General features: G+C 47.8%; 1 protein-coding gene across 1 annotated transcript; it reads right to left on the minus strand.

The window, feature by feature from the left end:
- Nucleotides 1-4309: 4309 nt before the first annotated feature.
- On the minus strand, nucleotides 4310-20102 carry TDRD5 (tudor domain containing 5). Its single transcript, XM_084527251.1, has 11 exons — nucleotides 19690-20102; nucleotides 17805-18203; nucleotides 16861-17000; nucleotides 13540-13760; nucleotides 12436-12642; nucleotides 12095-12161; nucleotides 11003-11203; nucleotides 10440-10601; nucleotides 8570-8716; nucleotides 6549-6765; nucleotides 4310-5747 (listed from the first exon to the last, which is right to left on the minus strand). Exons 1-11 carry the CDS (start codon nucleotides 19898-19900, stop codon nucleotides 5545-5547), a joined length of 2175 nt encoding a protein of 724 aa, XP_084383377.1. The 5' UTR covers nucleotides 19901-20102; the 3' UTR covers nucleotides 4310-5544.
- Between the last annotated feature and the right edge of the window lie 1749 nt (nucleotides 20103-21851).

Below are 21851 nucleotides of genomic sequence, written 5' to 3' on the forward strand. Positions count from 1 at the left end.
GCTCGCCCCAGGGCCGCTGCCGCAGGGGTGGTGGAGGAGAGGCAGGAGGAGCCGGGAGTAACGTGGTTAGGCCGGAGTTATGCTGTCTCCTTCCCAAAGGCAGATAAATGACATTAAAGAGGAGCCCTTGTGTATTTTACAGCCAGAGACCAACGGATATTCCCCCTCCCCTCCCCGGGTGGGGGTTTGCAGCTTCTTCACGCAATTAGGCAGCAGCCTAGCATTAACCCATCGCACTCCCCCAGCTGGGAGCAAGAAGCCTTTGCCCATCAGCCCCTGTGCATCCATCCCCTTCTCCTTGGGATGGCTCAGGCTTGGCTGGGGCTGTGGAAAACTTCAAGAAATTAAAACCCAGAAAAAGAACAGCATTCATTTTCACTCCGAGCAGGATTTTCCCCAGCCCTGCAGGAGAAGTGCGGCCGCTGCCCCGATCAATGTTGGGCGCAGCGCAGCTCCCAAACGCCCCTTCCCTCTCTCCGGGTGTTGAACACAAAGCCTAAATATTTGATGAGGACGAGCAGCTTTTTCCGGCCGCTGGAAGAAAGCGCTGCAGCGGCCGAGCACCGCTCGATGCGGCAGCACGAAGCCAGATCCACAAACACCTCCGTGCCTTCCTCCTGCTGCCCGTTGTATCCTATCTGCACCACCCCCACTTGCTCCCAAAGCTGGCCTCTGCTCAGGTGCCCCCCCTCCAGTCCCGTCTTTGCCTCTCCTGGTGCTAGGACGGTGGCTGCTGGGATGCACGGGGGGATCCTTTTGGGGCTGAGCCACGCTGGGCTCCGTGCCACCCCTGGCACTGCAGCGAAGGATGAAGCCCAGGGGGGCTTTGCCCTGCTCTGCCTGGGGACTTCCTTGGGCAGCGCCGCGCGGTGCCATCGATCGTCCCCGCCTGCCAAGCCACAGCCCCGCGTGGCACGGCCGCGGCATCGATCCCCGCTGCAAGATTGGGTTAGCGGGGAAAAGCCGCCCGTGGGGAGCGGTAGCGCACGTGGCGAAGTTAACTCCTTCCAGCCAGCAATAACCAGTACAACTGGGAGCAGCTGCGCCGTACTGGGGACAGAGCCCCTGCTGCGGTCACCAGTGGCCAAGCTCAGGAGCCAGCAAAGACGGGATGCAGAGGTGCCAGCGCGACCCCATGGGCAGCAGCATCCCTAAATCCCAGCAGAGAGCTGAGAGCCTCCACTACAGCCCCAGGAAGGCCTTTTTGGAGCAGGGCTCTCCCTTTCCCAGCTGCAAAGAAACATTTCAGAGCCACACTCTGGCCGCAATCAATGCAGCAGAGCCCTGGCAGGCATAACCCTTGGCCAGCCCCCGGGTGGATTTAGGGCTCTGCCTCTCTGCAGGGCATTGGGTGAGGATGCCCAGCCCCTGGTTGTGACCCCCTGCCCGTGGGGGTCCTGCAGCCTTCCCGCTGTGGTGCACGGAGCTGCCCCGAGCATCCATCCCATCCCTTCCCGTGGAGCCCAGCCTTGGCCTCATTTCAGGCTGGGCGAGCGGCGGCCCGGCCCCAGAGGTAGCGAGCTGATGCCGAACCTCCTAATGGAGCTTGACAGCAGTGGGATTAAAAGCACAAGTGAGATCGCAACCCCTCTGCAATCAGCTTCTGCCTTGAAAGAGCTGAACCAGAAAAGAAACCTCCTGGCAGCAGGACGGGTGGGAAGAGGAGCGCGCACGCAGGCACGCACGCCGCTTGCCCCGGGGCGCGAGCGCTGGGACCCCCCCTTCCTCCTCTGCTCTCCAAACCTCTTCCACGCTCATTCCCACAAGCAGAGAGATCCCAGCACCAAACCAAACCCAAAGGGGCTTTGGCAGTGATTAGGCACACTTAACTAGCACAAACCACAAGCTGGAAGCTGCAAAAATCGCCCTCCAAAAATCCATCTGGGCCCAAGCACCATCCCCACTGCCGCTCACCCCAAAGCTGCCCCTGCTTGGCCCTACAGCTGCTTGTTCCTGGCCACATATGGGGCAAAAGGGGCTTCTTGCTGCACAGGGAGCCCCCACAGGGACTGCTGCGTGCACTCGGGAGCACTGATGGGTTTTAGCATGGCGCTGGGGCTGAAAAGGCAGCTCCGGCTCCAGACCTTGTTTTGCAGTGACCTGTGCCGAGAATTTGCTTCTCCCTTTTTCTTGCTAAATGGAAAGAAAAAGAAATCCTTCCAGGTCAGAGGAAAGAAAAGCATTTACTCGTGGGTCAAGTGAAGCAATCTGATGCAGGGCTGAGTGCAGTTTTACCCTCCCTGAACCAAAGAGTCCATTTCCATCTGAAAAAAATATAAATCTAAAAATAAAAGAAGAAAGGTTTTGATGTCAGAAACACTTTTTTTTTTTAAAGCCCAAATGACTTGCTGGATCAAACCCCACTTTGTAAAGCATGGGTTGACCCAAAGGTGCAGGGGGGAGTGGATGGGCTGAAGCACTGAGGTGGAAAACGGGACGGCCGGGGCAGGGAGGCGGTGGCACCGGGCACCTCGGGTACCCCAGCAGCGGGACGTGGGCGCTCAGCCGGCGCCACAGCACTTTGTTCAGCTGTCTCTTCCAGCCTCCTGCCTGACAGCCAAATGCTTCCTGACAGCCCGTTTAAAGCTCAAAGCTCCCGTTTACCACCGCTGCTCACAGACACGGCGAGAAACTCTTCCGCAGCCCACGCAAAAACACCTCCCCGCCCCTCGCCTCCATCTGGAGCTGGACCAGGTCTGGGGTCATCTCCGCACCCAGGGGCTCGGCCAAGAGGACCCCATGTTCCCAGCACCCCAATTTGGCCCCCTGTGCCCTGTCTGGGTGGGACAAGCCATCCCCCATGGACACTTGCCAGGACCCCTTGCACTGCCCCCGTCCATTATCGTGTCCCCAGAGCATGCACCTCACCCGCGCCCTGCTTAACCCCAGCTTTTAGGAGGGCGGCGGAGCTGTGCTGCTTTTCAATTTTTAATTTCCTCTAAACATCTCAGTCCTCTGCCCTGGGGACTGCCAGTCAATAATTGCTGCTGGCGGCACAGCCACCCATTAGCTGGGGGAAACTGGGGGCAAGGAGAGGAAAGCAGCCCCGTCCCGAGAGCCGGAGCCCTTTGTGGGCACACCTCGGGGTGGGGGTAGCAGCTTTTTTTCCACTCCCTTAAACAACAGATGTACAAACAGGGACCTGTCAGGCATGAGGGATGTGACCCGAGCTGTTCTGGGAGCAGAGAAACCACAGTGCTCGCAGACAAGGCATGAATGGCCAAAATGTATAGGAAAAAAAAGGTATAGATACACTGACCAGCTCAGAGCATCAGGAAGGATACATGGGATTGCAGGAAAACCCTATAGCCTGCCTCCTGCAGACAACCTGAGCGTGAAAAAAGGGCGACATGCAGCGGTGATAGCCCAGAACATGCTCCCTACCTCCGAAACCTGGCAGACGAGGGAGCTCTCAGGCCACAGGGGATGTCTTGATCCTGCTCAGTGCCTGCTGGCTTCTTCCCATCAGCTCGCTCACTCCTGTTCCACACAGATGTAAGCTCCTGGTGAGCACATCCCCTTCTCCAGGATCCCATTTGTGTCCCCCAACCCCAATTACAGCTGATATCCCCCCAAACCGACCTCAGCTCCACTGCTTGCTGAGCTGGGGGGGATGCAGCTGCCCCAGCTGGAGGCCAGCAGTCCCCATGCAAGCCATGCCCATGGGATTTGGGGTTTGCTGGGGGCCAGCCATAAGGATGCTCTGCACCCCGCAGAGTCGCTTCATCAGCTCCTCGCCCTCTGGGATCCACCAAGAAGAGGAGATTTAGGCTGAAGCAAGCAGAGCTGTGCCTCGGCCGCCACCTAGCAGCCACCCGACAGCGCTGGGGCCACGGCGACAGGCGCGGAGCCCTGTGCCAGGGTGCTTTTTTCTCTTCTCTCTGCTTTGAGCCCAGTCTCCAAACCCCAGCTGCCAGCCCCAGCCTCCCTTTGCCCTGCAGAAGGGCCAGCAAGGGGCTGCCCAACTGCTAATTAATGATTTAAGCAATTAGAAGAGAAGCAGTGAGGCCCCCCCAGCCCCAATTCTTGTCTCACCGAAACCAAACTGGGTTCTGCTGAGCATGTCCCTGAACAAACCCAGGCAGGAGCAGAGCAGCCCCAGGGCTGTCCCGATGGCAGTCTTAGCTCCACAAATCACCCACTGCCCAGGTCACAGAGATCCACACCCCCTCTCTCCCCTGCTCTCATCCCAATAAGGCACCACCGTAACTGGTTTCCCGCATAAACGGGAACTCTCATCTGTCCTGGACCTGAGAAACCTCCCTGACATGCCAAAAACAATTGAGACGAAAACAATTCCACAGAAGTCTTCCCCTTTGAGAACTTTTATTCAGTTGCAGCGAGCAGAAAAACAAAGATAAAAAGCACTCTCATCTCGCCAACTCCATTGCCCGGAAAACTCCACGCAAGCTCAACTGTTCCATCCTTCCCTGTTAGGAGGCAAACCCATCTGGTACAGCCCCGTGGCCTTAACACAGGACCAGAAATGTCCGGCAACTTCTGGCACTCCCCGCAGGGTTGTACAGCCGCTGGGGGGGGACAACTCTCCCAGGCCAAGCCCTGCCCTGGGCAGTTTATTCCTTGAAAAGGAAGCCCCTGCCAGCCCCAAGAAGTGCCACAGCTCCCTTTCCTCTCCATGGCCTTCCACAAATGCTCTGCTTGCACGATGCCAGCGTGAGCCGTGCTCAGCCCCAGCGCTGTGAACACCCTGCAGGACAACACGGTCCTGGGCTGAAGGTTGTCTTTGCATGAAAGCCACAAATGCTTTCGGAGGCCAGGCAGTCTCAGCATCTCCCTCCATCCCCAGGCATTACATGCAAAATATTACTCGTGCCGGACACCAATGATATTGTTATTGCTCTGATAAAAATCACTGAAGACCCTGAAACAGAGAGGCCAGTCTAAAACAACAGTCATGACTGAAGCAGCCAACACATCCAGCTTCTCCTCTCGCTGCCTTCTTCCTTACAGACCTCATTTGACATCTGTAAAATGGGATTCCTGAGGCTGTTTTCGTGGTATTCATCCCCAAGTCAACGTCTTTGTCTTAAGGAAGGAGGTTTCTTCTTGGAGGTTAGCGGCACTTCGACAGACAGAGGCGTGAGCTGGCGTACAACCACCCCTCCTAACAGCAAGGATTGTGCGAGAGCACCCACTGTGATAGAAACAAAACAAAACACAACCAACCCCCTGTACACACAATGCTAACCCCCCCATGCACCGAGTGAGGAATGTTTCCAGTTCCCCTCTCCTCACGTCAGCGGACAAAACAAAATGTGATACAGAGATGTTTTTCCAAGCCACTAAAGAGCAATAAAACAACATCAGCAATAAAGAGCAATAAAACAACACCAGCACAAGAAAAACAACCCGTTTCCCTGAAAGTAAAAGTAACATGCAGCACAGGCACTGGGCGCATCTGAGAAGATGTCAGACTCAAGTTTTTCAAAGGATTAAACGCTTCTGAATTAAGAGTGGCAGCACGGTGATGTCGTGCTGCTCCCCACAGCCTTCCTCAGCAGCAGCTCCAGCTCTCCCCTCTTGTCACGGCTCCTTTCTCAGATTTGGGAGCCACTGGAAGTAGCCACGGGAAGTGGCCAAGCGCGCAGTAGCTGCCAGCACTGCAGACAGCGTGGTAGGAGGGACACACAGTTTCCACGATGCCCCCTGGTCGTTCAGCCCACTGGCACTGCATGGGGCAAGTGCGAGACTCCCCGGAAGGTCTTTGGTCTTCGTTTTCTCATCATCTGCAAAAGGAGGGAGACAAAAGAAAGATCCAGAGGGTAACTCTAAGGACTCCAGCTTAGACTGGAAAACCCATTTGCCTGGATGCTACTGAGGCATGGTGTGAGGATTTCCTACTGCACACCTCCTGAATGAGCCCTAAATACAGCACAGCCTGAGAGGCTCTCCCCCTATCCTCTATGTCCCCAGAGGTGGGAAAGCAGACATGAAGTAAGTGGGTCCTATCTGGAGGACTGAGGCCTCCATTCCACACATCAAACAACTCAGTTTCAAGGAATGAACAGGCACTACCTTGGGCACATCGCTTAATTTAGCTTGTACACTGGGCAGCTTTCACATGGGGGGATGTAAATTCTTTCATCATTTTGAAAATGAAAGGACATCCCATCTTGGATCTTATAAGGTTAAAAAAATGCTCTTCTCCATTACACCCGGGAGGGGATCCTCTTGTTATGAAATGAACACGGGGTAATATAGGGAGTGGAGAAGCAAAAACTTCACCATTAAAGGAAGTAAAAGTCCAGGAAAGACAAAATTATCAGAGAGAAACAACTCTCGATTCATTTGTTCCCAAGAAACACTCAGAAATCCATCCTGCTGCACAAAGTTCAAGCCAAAGCATTGCATCCAGCCATTTATTATTGCTACTTCTCATCCCAAAGAAATGCCAACATTTCCATCTGGTCTAGCAAACAAACAGCACCAGTCCTGGGACACCTTACATCGCCTGCAAGACTCACAGCACAGTAAGAGATTGCTGAGCTTTCCTCTACCCTAATTCTTACTGACAAATCTATTCGTACTGTTACGGTTGTCCAGCATAAACGGTGCTGCCATAAGTAGAAGAGAAGGATGCAGAGCTTCGTGAAGCTCAGTCTTGCTGGAAAATCCTTCTACGTTATTAGGGTCATCTTGGCTCACGTCTGCTGGTTGCTTGGCATAGACGAAGGAGGTGTAAACGTCTTCCAGTGACTTGAAGACAACGGCAGGCTTTGAGGACTCTTCAAGAAGTTGAGGTGTCTGCAAGTGTATAAAAGAAAAAAAACAGCCCTCAGGAGAGGGTGTGATTAGTGCACACTTGGTTCATTAGCAGCCCTGATCTTTGTTATCCCTCAAAGTCCATTAACAAGTGGAATGTCAGCAACAGGATTTTTTTTTTAAATTACAGTTACTCACAAGCCTGGCCAAAGGGCAGCTCCTCCTGCACAACAAGCTGAAAAGACTGACAGATTATTATGAGACACAAATCACCATGCCTGAGCAAAGAATTACAGCTGGCTCATCTCTCAGCAGCCCCACGCAGAACAAGTGACAGCAATTACAGAGGGAGTTTCTCCACAGGAGTGGGAACTGAGTCAGAGGAAGTTCCCCTGCATTTTGAGTTAAAAATGCCAATTAAACTTAAATTCCTGCGATGACCACCCATGTCTCTGTCACAAACTGGGAGTGGAGCCAGTGTTTCTATTACTGATTCAGCACGAAGGGGAAAAAATAGTGAAACAACAGACAAACAAGAGTGCAATTCACTGTGCCCAAATGTAGCTGCTCAGAGATTAGGTGCCTGCTCTCCCAGGTTTCTTCTGGTGTCAAGGTAGCAGAAGAAAGGCATCCACCTTCAGAAGAGGTCCATTGGTGAGAGTGTTCAGAGGCTTAGCCCAGACCAAAGTGATTTTTACACAAGTAAATTTAAATGGTTTAAATCGGCTGCTCACAAGGCGACTGTGAGAAGCTCCTGGTGCACCAAGGAGAGCTACAAGGCTGGACAGCAGATGTTCAGAGCTGACAGGATAACAACACAATAATTTGAATGACAGGCATCACCGAAGTTCAATTAACCAGTTACTCAGTTTGATATCATCAGCCCACTGAAAACTCTTAGCTAACATGCAGTAAAAAAACAATGTTAGAACAAGGAAAAAGAACAACATTAGAAGAGAATCATCTCCTCTTGCCACCCACACTGCCCTTGTGGGGGGGCTGGCAGTGTCACCGCCACTTCAGGGCAGAGCAGGAACATTCATGGTCCAAGCGTGGACGATGCAAGTGTCTACTAGTACTGGAAAAAGAATGGAAGTAATTCAGAAAGAGGCTATTTACAAAAGAGACAAAAGACTTAGAGTGCTGTGAAGGGCAAGAAAGAAGTAAGGCAGTGTCTACGCTTCCTCCTGATTCCCACAGTTACCACCATCACCATTAAAAAAGGAAAGCATGAGCAGCAAAAATTAGAAATGGGGGAGTACCATCTGGTGATGCTGCAAGTGCCAGAGTTCTACAGGGGTGAAGAGATGAGGAGGATTCAGAGAAATGAAATCCTTCTGTTTGTCATCATAACCAGCTGACTGGAGCACGTTTTCACCTAATATGTACACGTAGGATTTAGTTTTCCATTCCACAGTCTTCCTTAAAAGATTTTCTTGTCACTTTTTCTAAAGCACTTAACAGAGATGACAGCCAAGGACAGACCATGTGCCTATGACTTCTATGATTCAGTGAGGAAATTCCTATGCTTCTAAACACACAGTTTGACATTTGCAGGGGAATGTTTAGGAGTGAAGAAGGGCCAGGTTTGATCCATGAGGTGCCGAAACTGTCAGTCGTGCATTTCACTTGCGTGTCAAGTTGTTGGGGAAGCTAGCATATAATCAGTGGCATCAGAAACAAGAGCAAAAGGCAAATGTACAGCTCTGAGCTCATGCTAACAGCCAGTAGTTATTTCATTGCTAGCCACTTTAAAAAACATTAAAGCAATCAAAGCATTATTCAAATAATCTAAAAGCTAAAACAACCTCCCCCTAACAGCAGCAGCTGTGAAAAATGCCCTTACCTTAGCTACTGCCATAAGCTCTGTGGGAGTTTCCTTTCTCTCTTCCTGTACAATTTCAGGGTCTTGATCTGTTGTTCCTGCAACGTTTACTTCATCTGGAAGTGGCTGCACATCTTCCCATTCCTCCTCAGTAGAGGAATGGCATTGCTACAGAGGAAGACAAAACAAGAACAGGCACAGCCAGCGTGGGCAGAAGAAAGCAGGCAGAAAATCCAAAGGGCAGCTTACTGAGCAAGCAGATGATGCCACTCTGACAGATTAACGGAGAGAAATGCAAAGGAGCCTTTTCTGCTCTGCTCAGAAGTTAACAACGTTTCTTTCTGGAGAAGGTTTGGCAACTTAGAGAAAGAACATGCAAAGAAAGGCAATAATGTGATCAAGGAACTAGCTGTCACCCTAACTTCTTTCCACAACCACAAGATGTATTTCTTGAATAAAACTGTACTTGCAGAGGGACACCTCCCAGTTCTTGCAGCCTTCTGAGAAACCTCACCATGAAGATGTGGCCCAATCTAACAGAGCCGGTACAACAGTGTCCAGCCATTCTGCATTTAAGGGGGGACAGGACAAAACTTCAATGCTTGTGCCTTCCTCTAGTCTCCAAGTTGCCAGCTATGCCTGCCATTTACACCCGGTTAGTGAGTGTTACAACTAGTGAGTGTACTCCCAGATTTTTCCAATAATACCCCCCCTCCTAACAAAAACAAAACAAAAAAAGCAAGAACACAGTAAACTCAGATTTGCAGAGTCTTGATCACACTAATTTCTTCCAAAACTATGAATTACGATGTTGGCTTTCGGACCTTCAGGTCAGATGATATATCAAGTTTTAGGCAGTGGAAGACCATTAATAATCAAGATTTACAACTTATATACAGTTTCTCTAGCACACAGACTTTGTCTGCTAAATCAGTCTCAGTAAAATGACTGCTTTACAACTCACTAGCATTACACGAGGCTTTAGCAACACTTTCAGAGAAACAACATTGAAAAAAGCCCTGGAACAGGCCCACTATTGAGCACTCTCCTGAGCACTTCAACAACTGACATTTCCTTGAAAGGTGCTTTGGCCACTGCAGCAAGGTATGTCGAGAAGAAAAAGAAAACCAAAACACCACAATATAAATAATGGGAAAGCAGAGAGTCTCCTGTAGAGAAACACTGGTTCTCATGGTACTACATTAGATTGCACTCAAGACCTGAGTTTTACCACCTGCTTAACCACTTTGTCCACCAGGTTCTCTGTTAAATATTAAAGGACTCTCCTTTTTAATATGCTCTCAAATCAAAGGTGTACAGCAGTATCCAGATCTCGGTATCATTCATCCTTAGAGTATTTTTTGAATTAAATCATAGCTGTGTACAACCCCAAAACACTCAGGATTGCAAATCACTTCCTTTTAGAGGAATCAAAACCCTTAACACAAAGAATACCACTAGTTTTTCTGTTCCATTCCCACATTTGAACGATATCCTTAGTTGTTACACATCCTTTGCCAAACCCCAAAAAACAGGAGAAAAGCACCCCACTCCTCGGCTACGGTGCGTGCATAACAGGAAAGTGTTAAGCCAAACCGAGCTCAACTCATCTCAAGGATCAGGAACTGGTCTGAGTTCTTACAGGAGTCCATTCTTGCTGCCCAGGAGATCACAGAGGTCAGAGGAAACATTGACTAGACAGACTTCACAGAGTCTGCAAAGGGACCAGAGAACATGTTGCATTTCTGATCCGTTTGTAAATTTATTTTTTACATCATGGTGGTTCTGGAAAACAAACTCCCTGAAAAGCTGCACGATACTAATACAATACATGTCGACCAACCCTTGGAGCTGATTTCAAACAATGGCCATGCCCTAGCCGAGTGCCCACCTGGTCACACAGCTCATCCTCGTCCAGCCTCAAGCTTGATGTTTCCTTGTCTGCATCCAGAAATTCCTGCTGCAAGCAAAAGTCTGGCTCCACCAGCTCAGAATCTTCCTGCTTAGCATTGGGTTGAGTATACAAGGCTGACAGATTCAGCTCCTTGAATCCCTGGTAACAAACAACAACCCCAATAGTAAAGAAAGCTATGTTGTAACTACCACCACCACAAAAAAAAATTAATTTCTAATACATTTTAAAAAGCATCACAGCAACCACAGGTTGGCGCCAAATTCTGGCAGAAATTGTCTTATTGCAAAAATCAACTCCCCCTGCCCTCCAGGAATAAAATTACTCAGCAGTGCTCCACTCCCTCCCAAAACTGGATATACTCATGCAAAAACACAATTACAGGAACCAATCCCACCAAAAACTCATTCTGCATCTGCTGAATAAACAATACAAGCAACCCAACATGCAAGTTACAGCTTAAACTAAAGATCTTCCTGCAACAAGCACCCAGCTGACCCTCTCCTGCCCTTCCTCTCAGCAGCCCACGTATCCCTCCTGACCTGGGAAGGAATGTTCTCTCCGCAGACGTCTGCATATCCCTGGTCCCTCAAGACACAGTGAAAGTAGACATCCTCCTCCGAGGATGTGTCACACAGGAAAAGATGCAAAATGCCATCCACGTATTCATCCACAATGCCCACAAGTAGCTTTGAGACACACAGCTTCTGGAATTGGAGGGTTGCTGCACTGGTCCATGTACCCTCAAGAAGAAACAAGAACATAAAGTTACTATAAAGAGACCAACAGCCATCACCTGAGACTTTCCCTTGCAGTCACTTCTCATAAAAGCAATTACTCTTGGTCAGGCTAGGGATAAACACAGGAAAGTCAGGCAAACAAGCTTTGCTAGTTACCCTGGGGTAACTTTTCACCCCAAGTATTCATTTTCAAGCACAGTTCTGTGGCATTCACTAATGACTTTACCACAGATGTCAAAAATGCCATTGTGTAGGGCTCTTTTGTGTATTCTAGTGGTTTTGTTGTTGTTGGTTTTGCTTTTTTTTTTTTGGTAAATTCATTGTACCACACGATTATGAAAGTTGACTGTTAAAAAGTTTTTAAGACACTGCTAAGCCTCAAAGCAATGAAAAATGTGAATCCTTAGCCCTCAAAAAAACCAACCAAATAAAAAAACAGTGGACAGGTTTTTTTTTTTTAATATTTTAAAACCACGTAAGTTTCAACTCTGCTCACACTTTCCTTTGGAAAGATGGTGTTTCTCAGGCTTCTTGACCAACAGTTTTCTCAGCGCAGGCTGGCTTTATTGATTGCACCAAACTCAAAGTTTGGTCACAGAAAAAAAAAAAAGATTAGAACAGGGCTGGAGGTACCAAGCATTCAGAAGGACCCTGAAGAACTACTGAAGGGGGAAGAAGTGAGTTGCTTAACATAAGGAAGGCAGGGTGGTAGGGTGATCGCTTGCAGAGAGGCGCAGTGATGCTCCACTGAACATTACAGCAGAATTGTTTCTGTTAATATCACAAGGACATGAAAAAAATCCAACTATTTGCCCTTAACAGGTGAAAAAGTCAACCTCTACCTGACAGTTCTCATACACACATCAGTAAACAAAACTGCATGTGAAGACGCACCTCCATGGGTTTCACCCATGCCAAGGAACACGGGATGGCCTGAGCAGGGAGCTTCAAGTAGCACCACCTACAACATGAAACAGAGTCATGACCATTACAGCAAACAGAGCAAAAACAAGCAGACGAGCAGAACTTAACCCTCTTGTGGGTTGTAAAATTCACTTAGGAATAGAGAGGTACTTATTGGGTTTTCCACTTATGAATAAAAACCTACAGTAGCTTTAGACAACACTCCATATCCAGAGAACAGGAACAGTAGGAACAGCAGTAACAACTGGCCCCTTATACCCTTCCAACCTCAAACATTCTGTGATTCTGTCAACCACGTTTCATTTACTTACTTGAGGAATCTCAGCCAAGACTTCCGGACAATGCTTATGTTTCCATAGTCTGGGTAGAACACCTCCACTTCCTGCTCACTGACGACACGGTGGATGACAACCCGGTACCACCATTTCGAGATCATTACGCAGCAAAGCTGTCCAGGCTGCACTGAAGACTCAGGCATGATATAACGATCAGAAACAAGTTTATTTGAATAACAGCGTCTGCAAAACATCATAATGAAAGACTGTGCTTGGTAGGATGCAGGAGAAGAACAAGGAGAAATACAGTGTTTCAGAAGAATCTTCATTTCTCAAAGTCCCAACAACACGAATTTTCAGGAGTTGTTTTGGTGGATGCTTTACATCTCTGCTCTGCTGAACAGAAACTGAAATGACAATAGGAAATGCAAACTCAAACTCTAACATTTGAGCTTTCTTCCTAGGGTCCAATGAAAAGTGAACTCATCAGAGGCTAAATACAGTCAGTCTAGTCATTAACATTAAACATTACCTTGACACATCACTTTTTTTTTTGTTTGTTTTTATAAACCAGTTTCTGGAATATAGGCTACACCTATAGTATTTGTCTTCAGAGTCTGTAACTACACTTACATGTGCCCATGGACAGATGTGCTTACTTTGGCACACAATTAATAGGAATTGTAGCATGGCTGTGGTGGAACAGAATCCCAAACGCACAATGTAACTGACCCAAAGTCACTGATGGGGTTTTGGTTTCACATGTAAATAACAACAAAGGCCTCTTACCCATTGCTTTTTAGTTAAATGTGAAAGATCAACGTAAAAGTCTTAACTGAGCTCATTAATAGTAGTAGCACAGAACATATGGAGGTGCAAAGGAAGACAAAAATGTTCCCTTTTGTTTGCTTTCCAGTCTTTTAAAGTTTAGAACTGTCTGGGACACAGCCATGCAACTGTGAATTGTTATTAACCACATCATCTGCTTGCTAGCTAGCAGGAATGGGTAAGCATTATGAACACATTTCAGTACAACACAGGCATCTCCACTTCTTGTTATCAAGACCTGCCCTATCCCCTCAGCGCAAACACACACACACACACACACCCCAGGCAGAAGCACTATCAAAAGGTTCACACCTCATCTCCATCATCAGCTGCTGCAGCTTATCAGATGTTTCCCTGCTGCAGATGCGGATGTAGAACTGGCTGGGAGAGACGATGAATTCCACAAAGACTCCCACCAAGCACCTGCTCTCAAGTGGTGGCAAACTGCAAAGGCTTCGGTCCTCAACAGCATCTGGAGGGATTTCTGGCGTCACCATCATCTCGTCTAGCAGGGACTGCTCCAAATCTTGAGGCTACAAAGGGGTAAGAGGAAAGTGGTACTAAGATGTCTCTTCACGCACTGAACACACATGAACGACCTTTCCATTTAGGTTCAAAATACAGCTCTGCTTTCCTGGGAATTGCTGAGTATCAGCAAATCCCAAGTTGTACAAACTTGGATTAAAACTTCCACTGCAATGGAACGTTTTCACATTTTCACACTCGCTCTCTTTCCCTTCCTTCCTTCTTCCCTCCCTCTAGAGGAAAAACAGTGGTGTATACCTTGCTTGTATTCCTACAGAGAATAAAGGAGAGGAATTGAAGTCATGTCCCCTATTTAGACAATGTTAAATGGCTGCTGCTAAAAAAACCAACCACCAACTCTGTTGAATTTTATCCAAAGGATGCTATTTCTATGCCCCAGGACAATGAAAGTACATGACTGAGCCAGCAAAACTATTTGAAAATGATTCAAGCAACAGAAGGCACAACACATCTCATTTTCACACTAGAGCTACTTCCCAAGGGCAAAAACAAACAAAACCTACAAATTCTGTTCCTTTCTCACTCTGGACAAATTTGCTAGCACAGCTTATGCTTTTTGCATCATTCTTTAACTGTTGCGTGCTGAGAAGATTATTTCACTTGAACTAGTGTGGAGGGGAATCTTAATCGTACATATGCTACTTTCACTGCCTCAAGAGCTTTCTTTCAGGGCAATGAACAGCATGCCTCCAAAGATCAGAAGTCAAAACAATTTCGTTTTTACTCACAATGAATATGCTACAAGTTAATGCTGCATTACACATCAGGCCATGTATGGGAAATGTGTCTTCCTGCACAGATACCTTCACCTATCTGCCTAATTCAACTGCAAATAGTGTTTGTAACAACACTTTTAAGTCTCTTCTAAGCATTTTTTCAAGGAGGGAGGAATCTTTGCTTCTGCAGACTGAGTCATGGCTAACGCCCTTGAAATTTTTTAATTAAAATTTTGAGTAAAACATTGAGCTAAACATTGAGTTAACATTTTTAAATTAAAGAGTAGCTGAGGGAATTCTTGCCTGAGCAGCATGACCTCTAAAAAAAAAAATCCATACTTCATGGAGTTCCTCTAAGAAGTGCCTGTGAGCACTGCCATTTCCAAGGAACAGTTTCGCTCCCAGAGTGCTCTTATCACCCTGGTAAGGGCACGCGTGATCTTCACCATCTAGTTCACGCACTGGTAGCAACAACATTTTGGCGAGGACAGAAAACACGTACTTGAGAATTGAGGTTTGCAGAATAAGCAACAAAATCATAAAAAAAAAAAAAAAAGACACTGCAAGTGTTGTTTTTACAGTATCTCGTGGTCTGCAAGACTGGCTAACTCCTTTCCCTGGGACGGACTGGCAGCTGCCACAGCGGTGTGAACGACACCTTTCCTTCTGCTCGGGGTGAGAAAAGCTGCTGAGAGCAGCAGCTCTGTACACTTTCCCCTTCTTAAGGCCAAGGGGATTGACTGAGCCTGTGTCCCTCATTCGTCCCTTACAAGGCTTCCATTATTAGTTCCTCGTGATAGGATATTTGGATACCTTGCAGCAGGGCAGGGATCAGGTCACTTCTTTCCCCTCTACCTTGCAGCACCCTGATGAAAAAGCGTTCGTTGCACATACCAGCCAGCACATTCCAAGCAGCTCTCCTCCCCTTCAGGGCCTTTCTAAAACAAAATAGCAAGCTCGGCATTTCATGAGGAATAGTAGCTGTACAAGCATCTTTCAAGACCTATCCTGCTTGGGTCTTTAAACAGATTCCCACTGTGATACAACGGAACAAAAACCTAACTTGAGGTCAAGGTTACCAGGACCCTTTTTTGCCCTTCAGGAAGAGCAGGCAGGCTTTGCTTGAATTAGGGGAATTGCTGGTGACTTCATCACACCAAACCAAATTTCCATAAACAATCAGGGCTGACGGCCAGAGGGCACGTTTTATGAACTGCCACGCAAAGTAAAACTCGGTCACAGGCTTCCAAGTTTACAATCACACAAAACACTGAAGTCAGGAAGAATTCCTGGGACTCTTTCCTGCCAGCGCACTCCAATCCTCCGGTTGCATACAGCCACAAGAAGAGTTTGGCAGAGGGAATAACTCACCGCATGAGGATTTTCTGGAGAAAGGGAAGGCCTGAAGTGGCTCAGAAGAGGACAAAAAACAAACAAACAAACAAACAACAAAACAAAACAGAGGGGGACAAACAAATTCACCTAAACAGGTTTGGCAAATTCAGAGCCTCTTAACTGTTCCTCTCCATCTCCTTGTAGGAAATACACTGCTAAATTCAAAACCCTCAAAATCCAATGAGGAAGATCAGGAATGGCTATAACTAGACGGTGAACAAAGCATTACTGGTTTCCTTCAGTAAGAGATTTAAGGCAAACAAAAAGCCCCAAATCATGCATACCAGGCCCCACCATTCAATCTACAGAGGAACAGGCACTCCCCTGCTCCCAACCACAGGCTGCCCCTAACCACCAGGACCAAGCTCATGCCCTCAGCAAGGGTCAGCTTCAGACACAGGTGTGCTGCTGTAGCAAGGAAAAACACGAGCAAGGTCCCTTTCAAAGCACAGCATAAACTGGAAAAATACTTCAACCTTTTATGTCCCTGCAGATAACGTTATTTGCTCACTAGAACAAGCCCGCAGGAATCAAAGTCTCCAAGATCCATTGTCCAGATCTCCTCTCTTAAAGCCTAACATGACTGAACAAGACACAAACCCTGCCTACAGCAGCCGAGGAAGTTTCACAGAGCTGGTCTTCAGGTTACTAAAAAGTGCAATTACAGATAAATGCACCAAAAGGCATCACTACTAGTATCAGGGAGCAAAATGATGCTTAGCTGATCTTGGATGATCTGTAACATAGACCTGGAGACCAGCGGAAGACCTTGGTTTGGATGGCATATACACGTATAGCTACATACCTGCCTAACGTGAGTCTTACCACCTCCAGATTCACCTAAAACAGGTACTAAAATTTTTGGAAGCAGCAATGACTCAACAAGACAATCTCAACAGAAACAAAAGTACTAGAAGAGCATCTATCCTGAGATTCAGACACAAAGAAGCTACAGGTGGATCATCCAGCTGCTTACTTGTTTTAGGTGATCAAAGTGTACTGCTTGTGTTTCCAGTGGCTCTGGCTTTTCTTCTGCTGTCTCATGGAAGCTCTCCGTTTCACAGCTGGTCTCTGTCTCACAGCTGGATTCCAAGGGAGGCATCTCAACTGCAGAGGCTGCAGCAAAGACAGTAACTTGTACGTTATTCTTTCTTGGACCGATGCAGAGCTACGTATTAAGCAGAAAGACAAAACATCTGAAAATGAAAGAAAGCACAGGTAGCATTTTCCTGATCTCTGGACCATTCACAGTCACCACATTCATGTATATGCACTAGAGAGATATCATTCACTGTACTGATACATTTTAAAATAACTTCTGCTGGCAAGCATGCTAAGGGTTGAGCTAATTCCTAGAATGATGCAAAAATGAATTCTCCCCAGACAAGTCGGGAATTTGGCCAAAACTGTATGGGATTTTCTGCCCTCTCTCATAGCTGTTATGGTAACACTGAGGACACCTGCAGTCTCTTCTGTAGAAAATCATAGCTGAGCCTTTCAGACTAGCACTGCTAGATTTTCAGTCTCAAAAAATGCATTGGAAAGGCTCTACTAGCCTGTGGAGCAGACATTCAAGAGATTCCTACAGTTTTGTTATCTGTTGCCTGGAATGACTAGAAATTCATCCCATGCACACTTTCAGAAAGTCCACATGCTGAAGCATCTCAGCATCCTTTCTTTCACCTGGCACCAAAAACCAGTAGCAACCTGTAGAAATCTTCCAGTAAAGGTCTCTGATACTGAGACAACTCCCTTGTAACAACTATTTCTGCAGCACCCCACAGTCCTTCTGTACTAAGCTGTAGGGGAACTGGGACTACTATTGCAACTAGAAATGCAGCAACATCTACCTGAGACATGGCTGCTTGGCCATGGTGCTTACGAGAGCTACATGTTTCAAGTTAAATAACACAGCCTCACCTTGTGGCATCTTTTCCTGCTCTGTGTCACTTGATGAGCTCTCCTTGAGGGTTAACAAGGAACCTCCTCTTGTCTGCTTAACCACAATGATATCCGACACGCTTCTGAGGACTTCAAACATGGAGAGAAACCCATACTGTGTGTACCGAAACGTCCGCCCAAAGCGTCTGGAGTATGCATTATTGAAGTCCAAGAGCAGAAGCGGTGAGGAACTCAGCAGCTCCTGGAGCTCCTTCTTCACTGCTGCTGGCAGAGTGGGAGTCCTGCCCCTTAGAGAGAAACTCTGTTGCTTCCTGAAGGCAGATGCACTTGCCTTCTTAGCAGCACTCCGTGCCTTACTGCTTATTCTCTGTTTGGCAATCAGTTTGGAAATCTCTTTGGTGGTCTCATCTGCAATAGCTACAACAGGAAAAAAAAAAGAAAAAAAAAAAAAAAGCTATTAGAACCACTAAAACAGTAAACCATTAAAAGCTCAAAATAGGCAAAGTGCTTTTTTCCACTTTTCTCTCCTTTCCACCACCAGCTTTTTCAGAGACAGATACCTGTTTCAAAAGCAATCACACTAAATCATGGCTGGCTTCCAGCATGACAAACACTTCTCTTTTCTTTTTGCAAACTGGGCTGAATCATATTTAACAACCAACGGTCATCCTGAACCCTCAACCCTTTAAATCCAGATCCAAGGTAGGGTGATCAAACACTTGTGTACAGGATCACAAGAGGAAAGGGCTATGGGTTTTGCTGGTAAAACAGTAAATAATTTGCTACTCCCCTTAGCAGAATTAAGTAAGGCTTCACCATAGCCTAAGAGCATCAGGATGTTGATGGACTTAAGTGTCATTTTTGAAAGGGCCTACAAACGAAACAAGAAAACTAACGCAACCAAAAACCTAAGCTTCTCTGACCACTTTACAAAACTAAAAGGTGCTACCAGTGACACTTGAGAAAGAACTGTGTTTGTGCAGCTGTCCTTCAAGTTCATCATCAATTCTTACTCTCAGCTAGAGGCAAAAGTGTTGGAATCACACCATAAAGCGGGTTGGAAAGCACCTCTGGAGGCCACGTGGTCCAAGCTCCACAACTCAAAGCAGGACCGATACCAGACCTTCATCCACTGCTTTTCTGTGCTCTGCCAGATAACAGCAAACAGCTGAAACAGAAGGGATCCCTGGATAGGGAGCCTGCAAAGCATCCCAGACAATGCCAAAGTGTCTCGTATAGCCCTCAGCACCTGCAGAAGCAGGCAGTTATAGCCTGGTTTTGGCTGGGCTCCTGTGACAGAGTAGACACCCATCCAGGCAAGGCCTCCCTTGAGAGCAACCCAGATGCTCCCCATGCCTTTTAACAGCCTTCTCCTGTTTTGTAGGGCTCTACAAAAATATCATTTCACTCCTCCCAATCAACTTTTTACACCTACAGCTATTTCCATAGCTCCTCCCCAAAGCTAAGGAAAATCAGAAGTCTTCTTTAATACAAACTAAGCTTCCCTCCCTTAGGGCCAGGAAAGGAAATGTTTACAGCTTGGCCCAATATGCCTTACCCCTGATTATGTTCCTGCTGAAGCCTGCGTTTATGGGAAAAGTGGAGCTTAACAGTTCTGGTGCACCCACAAGAGACAAAACTGAATTAAGTGCAGAACGTAAAATGTACAAAAATTAGAAACATATGGGTTTTTTCAAGAGGAAGGCGCAGAAAAACATTACAAAGTTGATTGAGATCTAGGAAAAAAACATCAAAGACGAGGAACAAAACAGCTACATGAGGAATAGTAACACAGATGGAACCCAGAGCTCTGGGAATGCACCCAGCAAACCCTCAGTATTTTGGGGCATCGCCTCCTCCCAGCACGCGGTGCCGAACACCCTGCGAGGAAAGGAAGCCTCACCTTTGAGGACAACGCTGCCCTTGCCGTTGGGACAGACTCTGACAACTTTGGGCATCTCTGCCACCAGCTCCATGGTGGATCGGAAGCCCAGGTCACGCAGGGGGAGAGGCCTGCCCACCATGGCCGCGTACTCCTGCTCCAGCTGCTCGGGGCTCAAGCCCTGCTTGGCAGCCATCAGCAGCGACCTCACCTCCTTCTGCAGCACCTCCATGAGCCACCCCTGCTCGCACTGGAAGGGGAGACAAAAACAAGCAGAAAACGCCTCGCACCACGGGGACAGCGGCTGCCCAAAGGCAGGAAAGAGCCTTTTTTAACCACCTCACACCCGCGGGGCGGCGATGCAGGCTCCGCTCCTTCTGCCCGCTCCACCACCCCTGCCCACCCCACGACGCCGCCGCCGCCTCGCCCCCACTGCGCCTGCGCGCTCCCCTTCCCGCCCTTCGGCGGCGCGAGGGCGGGGCCGCGCTGGGCTGAGGGGCAGCGGCCGCCATTTTCCTCGGCGCCGCTCTGCGTGCGGGGGTGTCCCTCCCTCAACCTCCGCCAGGAGGAGCGGAGGGGTTAGGTGCGCGTGGCTTCTGACAGGAAAAGTCAGAGCCGCGGACTAAAAAGTTCCAGTTTCTTGAAGAAAACAATATTTAAACCCTAATAACAATATTATTAAGGGTGGCCTTGCATGTTTTAGTCCCGTGTGAGAGGAGAATCTGTGGTGGAATGCCTTTCCCAAGGCCAACACATCATAAATTGTATTGCAATAGCTGTTTTCAAGGTTACTTAAGAAACTCGCTTGAGGATCTGGTTGATTTCCACACAGGGATATATTTCAGGGTGACAACGGGGACTAAAAATAGAGGTTTCAGGATAATACTCTGCAAACCCACCTCAGCACATGCCCTCAAAGCACCTCCTTGGTCCTGAGGTAGCACCCCAAGGTGCCCCACAGGGACTGAGGATTTAGGAGTCATTGGCTGAAAGAACGTCAGACACAACCAGAAAGCTGCAGGGCTTTTTAAGGTTTAAAGAGTCTTGTGGAGCTTTTGGAAGTAAACGGGCCAGAGTTTGTGCTGCGTGGCCAAAACCAAGCTTGAGACATTGTTCACTGCTACTTAAACCACCTGCACTTCCAGCAGCTGAAGACTGTCTCCACCTCTCTGAGTGTTAAAGTAAACCAAGTCTCTGGAGCATCTCCAAAGCAAATACAGGCAGTATGAATTTATTAATTACAGCCTATTTACACCCAACTTTTCTCACCATCCATTAGCCCTCCACATTCATCACTCCCCCAGTGAGCTGCTGATGAGGCATGAAGCGTGACAGAGCAGAGAAAGCGACGAGCTGGCACTCCTGCCATCCCTGCCTCTAATATCCTGACTCTGGGCAGGCCAAAAGCCTCCAATAAGACAGGAATCTGTGAAAAAACAAGAGCAGCACCTCCCCGACTGTCTTCCCTGCTCCCTCCAGCAGCTCCTCCGCATAACACACCTCCCTGCCAGAAGCCAAGTGGGAAGCCCTGGGCTCAGCACTGCCTGCCTGACGGGGAAGTCACGGCTTTTATGTTCCTGCCTTGTCTTGCTGTAGTGTGATTTCCAGTCAGGTGCTGATTTCTTTAATACAGTCAGTGACATAGTGTGATCTGTAGCACTTTAGAAGCGTTTCTTGCAAAGGTTTCCACAGATGCCACCACAGCCTGTGCTGTGTGGCAGCTCTCTCTGACAGAAAAAGCTCCCATGTTTGTGCTGCCTCACTCCTGCTGTGGAAAACTACGGAGGCATTTTACACACAAGCTTTTCTGGCCATTTAGAAGAAAGATTCATTCTTATCCTAGCAATGACTTCCCTACTTTTCACCCATTCTGGAAAGTTTGGGGCTGAACTGGGAACAGCTAGTTTAGCTCCCTGCTAAAAGGTGCAGTGACCCAAGAGAAATTTTGCAGTCAATATCGCACCACTTTCACACCACTTTTTCGCACCACAAAAAACGGCCAGTTTTTTTAAGGAACAGACCTAATAGCATGAGATGCTATTCACCTAGCTGTTCTCAGCAACAGCCCTCCCAAACACTCAGATAAGACACAGATCTCGCCAGTATGGTTTTTTTTTTTTTTTTTTTTTTTACCCTGGTGTTTATTGTACATCTCAGAGTCACATCTCAGGTCTTCAGAGTCA

The sequence above is a fragment of the Aythya ferina genome (genome assembly GCF_964211825.1).
Source record: "Aythya ferina genome assembly, chromosome: 8".
Taxonomy (NCBI): Eukaryota; Metazoa; Chordata; class Aves; order Anseriformes; family Anatidae; genus Aythya; species Aythya ferina.

What these genes read in the sequence shown, in the direction of transcription:
- TDRD5 (XM_084527251.1), bottom strand. Translation starts at nt 19,900, where the DNA reads ATGGAGGTGCTGCAGAAGGAGGTGAGGTCGCTGCTGATGGCTGCCAAG. An exon ending in CAGCTGATGATGGAGATGAG is followed by an intron (nt 12,643 to 13,539) that starts GTGTGAACCTTT and finishes GATGTTTTGCAG; the next exon opens with ACGCTGTTATTCAAATAAAC. An exon ending in TATGCTGGACAACCGTAACA is followed by an intron (nt 5,748 to 6,548) that starts GTACGAATAGAT and finishes CTCCTTTTGCAG; the next exon opens with ATGATGAGAAAACGAAGACC.